General features: G+C 48.9%; 1 protein-coding gene across 1 annotated transcript; it reads right to left on the bottom strand.

Annotated features, from left to right (window-relative positions):
- Window position 1: 1 nt before the first annotated feature.
- MORN3 (MORN repeat containing 3) lies at window positions 2–7,499 on the bottom strand. Its single transcript, XM_066331688.1, has 5 exons — window positions 7,332–7,499; window positions 6,472–6,629; window positions 4,895–5,054; window positions 2,057–2,241; window positions 2–297 (listed from the first exon to the last, which is right to left on the bottom strand). The coding sequence occupies exons 1-5, from the start codon at window positions 7,474–7,476 to the stop codon at window positions 187–189; spliced, it is 759 nt and encodes a 252-aa protein (XP_066187785.1). The 5' UTR covers window positions 7,477–7,499; the 3' UTR covers window positions 2–186.
- Between the last annotated feature and the right edge of the window lie 3,758 nt (window positions 7,500–11,257).

The following is an 11,257-nucleotide window of genomic DNA, read 5'->3' as shown; positions in this document are numbered from 1 at the left end:
TTCCCTTTTTTTCCCCCTCCCTTTTCTTTTCCAAAATAATGGAAGTGGGAGGAGGCTACTGAGCAAAACCACCTGCAGAGGGAAGTATACCTGAACAGCCTTGAGGGAAGAGTGAGTCAGACCACGACAGAATAACCACGGTGTGGGTTTGAGACTCGAAGGAATAAATAACCCAGGATCGTGTTCTTAAATCTCTTTCTTTCCTCGTTTTTCTTCAGCATTTGCTTCTTCATTTTCACTGTCATCAAACATTGCCCGGGCCTCTGCTAAAACAGCAGCTGGATCATGTAGTTCAATCTAAATAAAAACACAAATCAGTTACACAGTGTAATTGAAGGAGCATAACGTTTTATAGATCCTGATTCTTTGAGCATTATTGGAGAGTCTCCCATGTATCAGGACTTCAGCTCATATTGTAACCTTTCAATTATTGTTTTAGAAACAACTACACTCCCCTAATTTTATTAGTGTGTTGAACATCACTTTATCTCCTTGAAAGAGCTCTGTGTGAGTGACTAACAAAACCCACTCTTGGGTGTTTTGGTGGCCTGTTGGGCTTCACCTATAGTTTTAATAAAGGGGGTGGTTGTGACAAAAGTTTATGAAAACTTGAATTCACTTTTTCTGTTTTATCCGTATTCTGAGCGCAACAGCTCTCTACCCATTGAAAGCACAGTAACAGCAGTGAAAGTTGATGCTTTGTTTTTGCTTATAGAGCAGAAGAGAATTGGATAATCACTTGGTCTTCAGGGAGTTAAATAAACAGCCAGACTTGCACATCCTGCCTTAGTGTACCAGCAGTTCTTTCCAGGCTATTGGATTGTTGAGGCTCTTCTCAATGACCTTTGACAAACCACATACAGTAAATATTTTTAGCTACAGAAGTGCTGCTCCTTTCACTCCTTTTGCAAAATAGAGATTGTTTTTCTCTGGTGGGTATTTGGGGTTTATTATTCTGCACTGCCCACGGGTGTGCCTGGTACTTACACGATTAACTGGCTCTTCAAAACTGTGCTCAAAGGGCTTTTAGCTACAGAAACCAGGTTTTAAAAGATAGAGGCAGTGAAGATGTAACAGCTGAAGGCTGGATGTGCCTGGTGTCACTTTGAACAGCCCTGTCTCTGGGCCAGAGGAAGGTGGGTGGCTTTACCTGCCATGGGGCTGTGCTGTTCCCCGTGTGTATTCTGCTCCTCTGGAGCAGAGTGGTGAGCTGTGCTCATGCAGGATGGTTTTGCTTGGCTCTAAGTGAAGGGGACCTTCCACAGCCCATCCTGCATTGACCATTTGGTTTCATATCTGTGATTTGCACACCATGAGGCTTCGAGCTGAGACTGTTACAGGCAGCTCTCACTTGGAGTCACTTCTGTTCACTGCTGATTCCCATTTCCTCCAAGGGCACAGAGCTGGGGACAGGCTCTCCTGTCCCCAAGGTCCTGCACCAAAGTGACATGCAAGGACCCGGTGGCTGCCATGATGGCCCAGCATGTCTTAGTGTCTCACCAAATCTTTGGGATGGGATAGGGCCTGGCTCTTCCTCTGCAGCGTGTCAGTCAAGGGAAAAGAGGAGCAGGGAATGTGGGCTCTGGGACACCACCTGCCCCCCTGGGCCCAGGTGGGAAGCTGCACACACCCCTCTGCCCCTGAGGCATGGTGCTGAGCCCCTGACTTGGGGGAAAGAGCTGCTGTTGGCCCTGCAGGGTCTGCTCAGGTTCCTGCAGGGTCTGCTCAGCCCCAGCGGTTGGGCTTGGTGAAATCATTTGGTCCTGACGCAAATCCCACTATTGTCTCTGCCTCTATTGTCCCCATTTCCTTAGTGCTGCATCAGGTCTCTGAGCAGTTCTGGTGCATGAGAACTGCATTTTTTCAGATGTAGGCAACTGGGAGGCTCCAGCAGAGGCTGCATGAGCTGTTAGTCCCTATGGGGCCATTTAAGATGCTGCTGGCCAAAAGACTGAGCACACACCCCATGGGGGAAATCTCTTGAGGAGTGAAATGCTACCTGGAGAGCTGACCCGAGCACTGATGAATGCAAACACCAAAATTTCCAAGTAATTACCTCTGGGAGTGGAAACTCAGTAGGGGCAGCAGCGTTGTCTCTCTCAAAGTCAACCAGAGCTCCACACTTTGGTATATCTGCTACCCAGGTGCCTTCTAACAGCTGTCCCTTATCTGGGTAGAAGTATTTCCCTGTGCCATGCTTCTTGCCCTCTTTCCAACCTCCTTCATACCGATTTCCATTTGCTGCAATTAAATACATGAACAGACCTTGGAATTTGCACCATTTCGTTAAGGGGTTACAAATGAAATCCATCAGCAGAGGAGAAGATCATGCGTTTGGCTCCCCTTAGTTATTTCAGTGTAGCTGTGGCACTGTGTGTCATTTTGATTTTGCAGTGCTCCATTTGCTGTGCCACAGAGGGAGAAAACGCTGCAGAAGGAGCCCATGCTTGCTCACTTGGAGCCAGGACTGTGCTCACCTGCTTTGTTCTCACAGTGATACTCATTCTTTGCTGACATGAGGAGCCAGTGGGCTCAGGGTAAGGGGCTGGTCCCTTAGTCACTATTCACAACATGAAAAATTACAGGACACAAGTTTCATATTTGTCAGTGCAACAAATCACACAGGATCTCTGGCTTGAAGAGGTTTGCTTGTCTGGGCAAGGAACAGAGCACTGATTGCTGTCCAGTCAAAATAATCTTGATTTCAAAGAATACTTTTAGTTAAGTTTTTCCTCAATGAATTACGGGGTGAGAATTGCTGCAAGAGTCTGAACAGTTCAGGCAGTCAGTTACAGGCTGTTTTTCCAGCTGTACTGCTTCTCTTGGCATTTTTCTGCAAGCTGAGAGAGGCTTTTTTTGGGCTCTCTGATGCTCTCCAGGAATCCACCCATCCATCACTAACAGGGAAAAAAGAGCTGCAAGGGGAAGAGAGCAGCCTCATCCATGGATTCTTGTTGAAAAGGGGTGTCATAGATGGATATGATGGGGCTGGGATAGATCCAGACCACTCTGCTGTCATTAGAAGAGTCCTCTGCTCTCACCGCTTTTACTACGTGCAGTGTTTCTAAGCCCAAACCTGTCGGGATTTCTGACTGTGTTAGTGGAAATTCCTTTAAGTCTCAGCTGCACTCTGCCGCTTCATCACAAAAAGTGGCTGAAATACCAGGGCACCACACATGAGATAACTAGGGCCTGCCAGGATACTGTAAAGGAAGAGGGGAAACCCAAAAAGGCTTCTGGAGAATGTGGCTGCTGGGCTGCTCAGGCAAGGTCTGGTTTACAGGCTGGAGCCTTGGTGATGGTTATCTGCACCTCTGATTTGGTTTTGTGCTTATCTGCAGCACCAAGCTGCCCTGCCCACGGGTGGGAGCAGCTTGGCTTCTGCACTCCAGACACCAACGAGTGAGGAACCACCAAAATCACAGCCCTGGCTGCAAGGAGGGGGCAGCAAAGACCCTGACTGCACTGTGGCTGCTCCCATCCGCTCTCCTCCCAGAGCACCCGAGGCGGTGTTGCTCACGACCACGATCCCCGAGGATGTGAAGTGCTCTGGTACAAAGCTGTTGGGGAATGGATGAGGCAGAGGCGGCAGATCAGCGCCGCGCTCTCAGCCAAGCTCACCCTCGCCGGGCACGCTGCCACTACAAGCAATTTAATCTTGAGCTGCAGCTCATCGTGACCTCCACTGAAGAACTCCTTTTCTTTCACATGGCAAAGCTGCCGGCACGTGGGCGCACTTCCAGCAGCTGAGCTGAATGCATTAAGCTTGTGGGTATGAAATAATTGCTCCAGCTAATTTTAACCAAAAGGAATCCAGCTAACAATCAGTTGCAGGCCAGGCTGGAGGCAACTGGGCTCTGAAATGGTGCATCAGCCACGGTTCAGCCTGCAGGGGCTGTTAGTTTCTAACTAACAGGGCCTTTGACAGGAGCACGGCAGATCAGCAGATCTTGACTTTCCCCCAAAGCCAAGAATCCCCCTGGAAGCAGGTGCTGATATCATCCAGATGAGCCATCGGTCCAAAGCGACTTTACAGTCAGCAGAGAGAGCACAGTCAGGCATTTGGTGTGCAGAGAAGGTCATGCTCATTCCTCCCAGCTGCTTTGCTTAGCTAATTACTAGCCTTGAGATCACTTTCAAGAAAAAAAAAAAAAAAAAAAAAAAAAAAAAAAAAAAAGATAGAATAGATAAATAATAATATGGAGATAATATTTCTTCAGGTGTTCTTGGAATGCCATGCCTGGTATTGCAGAGATTCTTGGGATCCTTGGCTTTGGGGGAAAATGTGTAAAACTCCAAGGAAAATAAGGGGAAAATTTTAATTTTCTGTATTTATGCTGAGATTGGCCCTAACATTCCAAATCCATGATGTGCTTGGTGTTATTTATGGAAAAGGATTGTGTACTAATGAAACCCCTGTGTTCACTCAACACGAGCCACTGTCGGAAGTAGACAGAGGGGATGGAGAGAACTCAAAAAGAAAACTATGTTGTTTTGTTGTGGGTTTTTTTTTCCTGTGCTGGAAACTGAACTCATCTTTGGTATGCAGAGCTAGAAAGCCTGTCTGGCAAAGTGCCTGGCTTGAAAAGAGAGATTTGCTCTTCTCTGACCCAACAGTATATTATCTCTAACCCGAACCATCCCAGTCATTTAAATGTAAATCACAGCAAAAGTAAGCTTTCATGCGTGTGGGCTTCTGGGCTCGAGCAGTGCAGTGCCGGCCCTTTCTCAGCCTGTGCTGCCTCCTGCTCCAGACCGGGAGGGGAGGGACACGGAGCGGTCCTGCTGCAAGGCTGCGGTGTAGCGCCCAGAAATCTGGATGGTGGAGACACCCTGAGAGCAGCACGACACCAAGCAGCTTGGAGCGGGCAGGGTGAGGATGGCCGGTACTTACGGAGCCGCAGCACGCCCTGCCCGTTGGGTTTATCCTTCAGCCACTGCCCCTCGTAGACGGAGCCGTCCTTGTAGTGCATCTTCCCCCAGCCGCTCCGCAAACCTTTCCTCCACTCGCCGTCGTAGTGCTCCCCGTTGGAGTAAAAGTACATCCCCCGGCCCTGGACAGCAGCACAGAGATGGCTGGTTAGGAGCTGCTCCATTGAAAGGGGTCAGTGTTGAATTTTGGGAGCTCACTTTGACAGAATATTCTTTTGTTTATTACTCTTACACATGGCTGCTGGCAGCCCAGCTCCATGGCTATTCTTGTGCTGAAGGAAATGAGATGTGGTAGTAAGGGATTTTTTTTTTTTTTTTTGGCAAACAGTTTTATTCCCTTGACAAAACCTTGGGTTTATATCTCAGTGTGTTATTATTGGCATGATTGCTGCTAATATTTAGCTAAAAGCGGGTTTTACAAGTATATAAACCTGCCTGGGGATAGGCAGCATTAAAGGATGTGTCTCTCAACACGGGGATTTCATGTCTTTCAACCCTGATGATGTTTCTCAGAGTGTCCCAAGGTGGGAAATTCCACCCCTTGTTTGTTCTACATGTATGTTTGCCATTAACAGAAGTCCAGATGTATCCCCTATGCCAGGCAGTGATACCAATAAGAAATATTTCCATATCACTAAAACATTTTCCCATAGGAATGAAGTGTTCTTTTTTCTCTGACCAAATAATAAAAGCAATTCTAGAAACAACTGATTTTTCTGGGTATTAATTGTATTAAACTGCATGAATGTAAGGGAGAAACTTTTTTAGAAGAAAACTCAACCCTAGTGATATTTGGATGTCATCATACATCTTTCACCAAAGCTTAATTATGCAAAATCTAACCTTAAAGAATAGGAAGGGAAGCTCCCTCCAAGAGACAGGAGCCATGGAGCCACATGCCCATTAAAAGTGTTGGTGGAGATGAGTTTAATTTAAGAGCAGACACAAAGACAAACACAAGGTTTCCATTGGCAGATCCAAAATGTTCCTACAAGGATTTTGCACATTACATTTCACTTCTACCAGATGACTTTCTCATTATGTTCCTTTTAGGAAAAAACAGTGATTTATGTGACAGGCCTCATTTCCAAAAGAACTCCAGTTATTTGCCTATTATACTGTAAAACTCCTAGAAGAAGGTACATTTTCTGGCAGTGTTCATAATACAGGTTCCTCTGACTTGTTCGAGGACAAGAGGAATGAAAGGGATGGGTGGGGAGGATTAAGGGACAGGATGTGAAACCTCCCATCGTGCTTGGCTGAGCTGCAGGTGAGTCTGAGCAGTGACCACTGCTCTGTGGCAGCCGGTGGGAGCTCAGGGCTGTAGCCTGGTAACCAGCACATGGGTGGAGATGACTCCCTCTCCAGGAAGGAAATGGCACTCCCATAAAAATCTTGGATTTTTTAGTCTTAACCATTCAATTCAGCCACAGTATTGCAAAAATCAGTCTTTTAAGTGATCTTTTTGCACATGTGCACCCAACTCTTCCCTGCGTTTTGGGTCCCACTGCCTCACTACTGGCAGAAAATCTCACTTACACCCCTCCTGTCATTTTGCCACCAGCCCGTGTACATCTTCCTGTATTCCTTGGTCACGGGGTCAGGGATGCTGTATGAGCCATAACCATCCCGCTTCCCAAACTTCCAGTCACCGCTGTAAATCGCTCCGGTGTTTTTCCAGATCTGGGTGCCTTTACCTGTTTAACAAACAAGAGGAATGACGGGAAGACCATCATGGTTAGGAGCAGGGTGCACAGGGCTGCCCTTCCTGCTCCATCCCAGGCAGGGAAGAACTCCCTGCACAGAGTCAGCCTTATGTCTGGGATTCAGTTTAGCTTCCCAAGTTGGAATCATCTTTAATCTTGATCAGGGCCTTCCTGTGTGGCCTCTGCTGAATGCACTGAAATCTTTCCAAACCTCAGTTTACTGCTTGTAAACAAGTCTGTCCTGCCCCGGCTGCTCCTGGCTCGGACAGGGTCTCCTTCTCCTGCTCTGTCCCCTGCAGCCCCTGCCACATCTTGGGAATAAATTAAGATTCTTGGAGCCAAGTTAGAAGCTGAGAGAGCTCCAAGGAGTGTGCAGCCAGAGCACATCCCAGTGCATGGAGCTGACTGCAGTTTGCTGTATTTGGAGAGGATTTTTAAACATCTGTAATAGAGATATTTTGGGTAGTTGTCCCTGAGTGCATGTAAAAGTTCTTCAAGTTACCTGTTAGAAATGTTTCTGCATTTTTGCATTACATATATCAAATATATAGATATATATGTGTGTGTCATACATAATGAATGCTCTTCCAGGGGCATATAGAGCACACAGAACCACTGACCACTTCCTGCCCCTAGGAACTTTTGTAAGGACACTTAAGTTGCTATTTTTTTTCTCAAAATTATCTATCTTACCATGTTTCAAGTTGTCCTGCCATTCTCCAGTATACTGATCCCCATTTACAGCATAAACTGTGTGTCTTAATCCACATTTCTGGGCTTTCCTGTCCCATTCATGAAAGAGAGGGTCTCTAATCTTGGGCTGCTTTATAACAGGCATTTTTTTGGTATCTGGAGAAGAAAACAAATTATTATCAGCAATAAATTAGAAATTACTAAGGCAGGTACAGGAAGAACAGTATTTGTGAGCCATATAGAGATAGAACAAACAGGAGGCAACTAAAGATACTGAAGCACAAACCAGCAGTGTGTGAAAATGGGCTCATAGCATAGCCCAGCCTGTTAGGAAACATTAAATAAATCTCAGCAGGTCAGGTTTGTGATCCCTGCACCCGGCAGAGATCTTGGGGAGGGCAGGGAAAGGCATCTCCTCTGTACAGCTAATGGAATGGGTCAGGGAGTTGTCCAGGGTCCCTGAGGCCCACCTGGAGCTGGGACACTTCATACCCCCAGCAGTAATGCAGCTCAGGCTCCTTTGCTGCTAAAAATATCAGTCCTCCAGCTGCCTTGTTAAAAGGGGTAGAAACCACAACGTTTCCCTCTCCCAGGAGGCTGTGGGTTTGCCCAGGGCAGACCAAGTGCTCACCAGCCCATCAAGCTGCCAAGGAAGTGACTTTTGAGGTGACTTCACAGGTGATGTGGGGTCAAAGCAGGAGCAAGGCTTGGTGAGCACAGTGGGGGTGATTCGGGCGTTGGAAGCCTGGAGGGAAAGGGTCGGTGTGGGGGAAGAGGAGGGAAAAGGAGATATTTTGCTTCATAAATACAGAGTACAATGGTGGAGTGCAGCATAGTGGTGATTTCTGAGCACTGCCAATGGAACTGCTGTTCAGCACAGTGGGAACTCGGCACAGACTCGGAGGTGAGAGTGGTCTCCTATAAAGCATCAACAAAAGCTAAAAGGTGACTGTAGAAACAAAAGCAAGTTTCTATGGATGCCGTTAACATCCAGAGCTCGGCTGGAGCCAGGCAGGGTGGGATGCTCTCCGATTTTGTCTCCTGGGCTCCCCCTTCTGTCCTGATCCGCTGGACTGAGCCATTTCGAGTAATTTTGCTGCATCTTTCCCTTCTCGGCAGAGCAAAGCTCTGGTTCCTGCTGTGCTGCGGGTGCCGGGGAGCCCGGCAGGGGAGAAAACGTGCACCTCTCCTGGAGGAGAGGGGAGAAGAAAGGTGCTTTAGGTCCCTGCTAGGAAATAAAAGGTAGAAATTCTAACTAAGAAAATACTGCTGGAGTTGAACCTCAGTTCTGCATTTTCCAGCTGAGGGAAATGGTCATTCAACAGCGATTCGGAAGGATGGCATTGCTAAATAAAAGTACTTATGTGTGCAGAATGAGTCTTGGTTAGAGGGCACCAAGGACAGGATCTGTCCCTCGGTATGATGGAGTCACAGCCCACCGCAGAGGATGTTTTTCCAGCAATGCAAACACAGGACACAGTACAACTGCTGAGTTCCTCCTTCACTTTTGAGTGCTGCAGCTCCTGGAGAAGGGGGTCTTGCCAATATTTGCCAAGGGCTGTTTTTTTTCAGGAAACTGTGCCACACTTTGCTGGCTTGAGCCTGTCCTGCCCTTGCTGGGGACGCAGAAGAGCCGAGCTGCAGCAACCTGAACCCACCCTGACACTGGCCATGACCTCTGAGCAGCTCATGTCTGTGACAAGTCTCTTCACTACCCCTTGCAGATGGGAGCAGCTTTCCCACCAACACATCCCACCACTTCTTTAACTCAAAGCTTAGGCTTTACAAATGCCAGGGAGGATTCCCAGCTGCGGGGGCAGCCCCATCTGCTCGCCATGTCCTGCGAGGCACAGCCCGCGCAGAGTACCCGAGGTAATGCGGGCTGGCGGGAGCCGCCTTCATTTGCTGAATCCCCTTCTAAACTGACGTCAGCGATGCCAGGTTTGCGTAAGCGATAACGCGGTCGCTATTCGCCTCCCTGGATGTTTTTAGCCGCCCACTAGCAGGGCGCGGGGAGGCTAGCAGCCAGAGGCAGCCGGTGCAGAGTCGTTCCCGTTGCTGCTGCCGCCGTGCGCCTCTGCCGCGGGGATGAGGCTCGTACAGACCCCGCGTCCTCCCCCAGACGCTGCTCTGCGACTTTAGTCGGGTCTCTGGTAAAACGCAGCTTTAGTCTGCACGCCCCTACAGGAAGCCCATCTTCTTTCCCCTGGCTCTTCGCGGAACTTCAGAGCAAAGCGGTGCAGCTACTTTTTTTCCATCTTACATCTTAACGAAGAGCGAGGAGGGAAACACACCCGGCTGCTGGCTGTCCCTGGCAGAGCCCTGCCTGGCACCGCAGCCCCGTGCCCCCTGCCTGACTGTCCCTCGGCCCTGAGGATGCCCCGGCTGAGCTTGGCCCTTGACGAGCACCCTGGCACGGCCCTGCAGCGGGGTCCCTTGGTCGGCGCCCGCCGGCGGAGCGGAGTCACCGCCATCCCCTCCCGGCCCCCAGGGCGCTGTCTGCCGGCGGAACGCTCCGGGCTCCTGTCGCTGCTCCTCCCCAGCGGCAGCCGGGCAGGAGGGCAGCGCGGCCAGCGGCAGGCACGGAAAGCCCAGGAGCTGGGTTTGCAGAGCGCCCTGAAGTGCGGCCTTCGCTCTCCTCCCCGTTCCCAAGGGCCGAACGGCGGACACCGACCTGCGCTGGTGGCGGCTCGGCGCTGACTGCGGCCGGGTCGCCGTAGCAACGTGCCAAACTCCAGCGCCAAAGGCCCCGGGCGACAGCGACGTGCTGGGGACACGACATCACACACGCCGGTCCCCTCGCCGAGCACCGGGATGGAGCCGGAGCCGCCGGGCACACACAGCGCTGTGCCCTGAGCTCGGGATGCTCCAGCAGAATATAAAGCGCTAATAAGCAGCGAGTGTTTCACCTCTGGTTTTTCATACGCCCAGTAGCAGAAGGCTGGAAATGAAAGCTCTGATTACAGCACCGATGAGTAACAAATAAATCAGCCTTGCAAATGTCAGGAGAAATAGGAGAAAGCCCCTGAAAATGCACATCAGCGGTCTTAAAGGAGAAATCTGAATAAACCTGACACTAATTCCCTCATCCATTACATTTCTTCCACAGCCATGGCGAGCAGGGATTGCCACTCTGGCCTTGTGGGTGTCTGTAATTATCTTCCCTAATGGGTAATTGACTGTGCACATTTCTGGTATCACACCAAAGCTCTTGTATGACTCCCAGGAGCCAAATGCATTTGATTCTCATCCTTTTACCACATTTTTTTGTGCAGAGCTCTGCAGGCTGTATGGTAAAAATGTCGAGACAGGTGGGAAATCTTGTGATGAAACAAAGCAGCTGCCTCTGTAAAGATGAGATAGAGCTCAGTCTTCCCTGACGGGTGTTCCTTTGCCATTTTCAGTATCTGTGGCATTGAACGTGGTTTAAACGTTGTGTCCATGCTCGGATAGGACAGAGAATGGATTTATTCCAAGTGTGAGTGTGACTAAAGGCAAATATTCCATTTCCCATGGCGTGAGTGAGGGCCGTGGAGCCAAAGGAGACAATACCACTGCCTGGGAAATCAAGTGTAGGAAAACGAAGTGGAAGAGGTGCTCCACAGACAACATGGTGTGGAAATGACAGAGGGAGATCTGTACCAAGGGAAAATACACACAGGGAATTTCTTGTGTTAGATTAGATGAACTGGGAAGATGGCAGCTGCTAGAGAGCATTTCCAGGGATGAAGGAAAGGCAGAACTTAAAGACTTCTTTAAGCAGGGAAAAAAAAAAAAGAAAAAAAAAAGAGAGAGAAAATCATGGAAGCTGACCAAGTTAGGAAATACTTATACAAGAGAAAATGTCTCCTGTTATTAAAAATGAAATTAAGATATTCAGGAAGGATTTATTCACAGTTACTCACGTTAATGCATTCTGGTTTGGG

The sequence above is a fragment of the Sylvia atricapilla genome, chromosome 17, assembly GCF_009819655.1.
Source record: "Sylvia atricapilla isolate bSylAtr1 chromosome 17, bSylAtr1.pri, whole genome shotgun sequence".
Classification (NCBI taxonomy): Eukaryota; Metazoa; Chordata; class Aves; order Passeriformes; family Sylviidae; genus Sylvia; species Sylvia atricapilla.
Note: the sequence above shows the minus strand (reverse complement) of the source record. Positions and strands in the feature narration are given on the sequence as shown.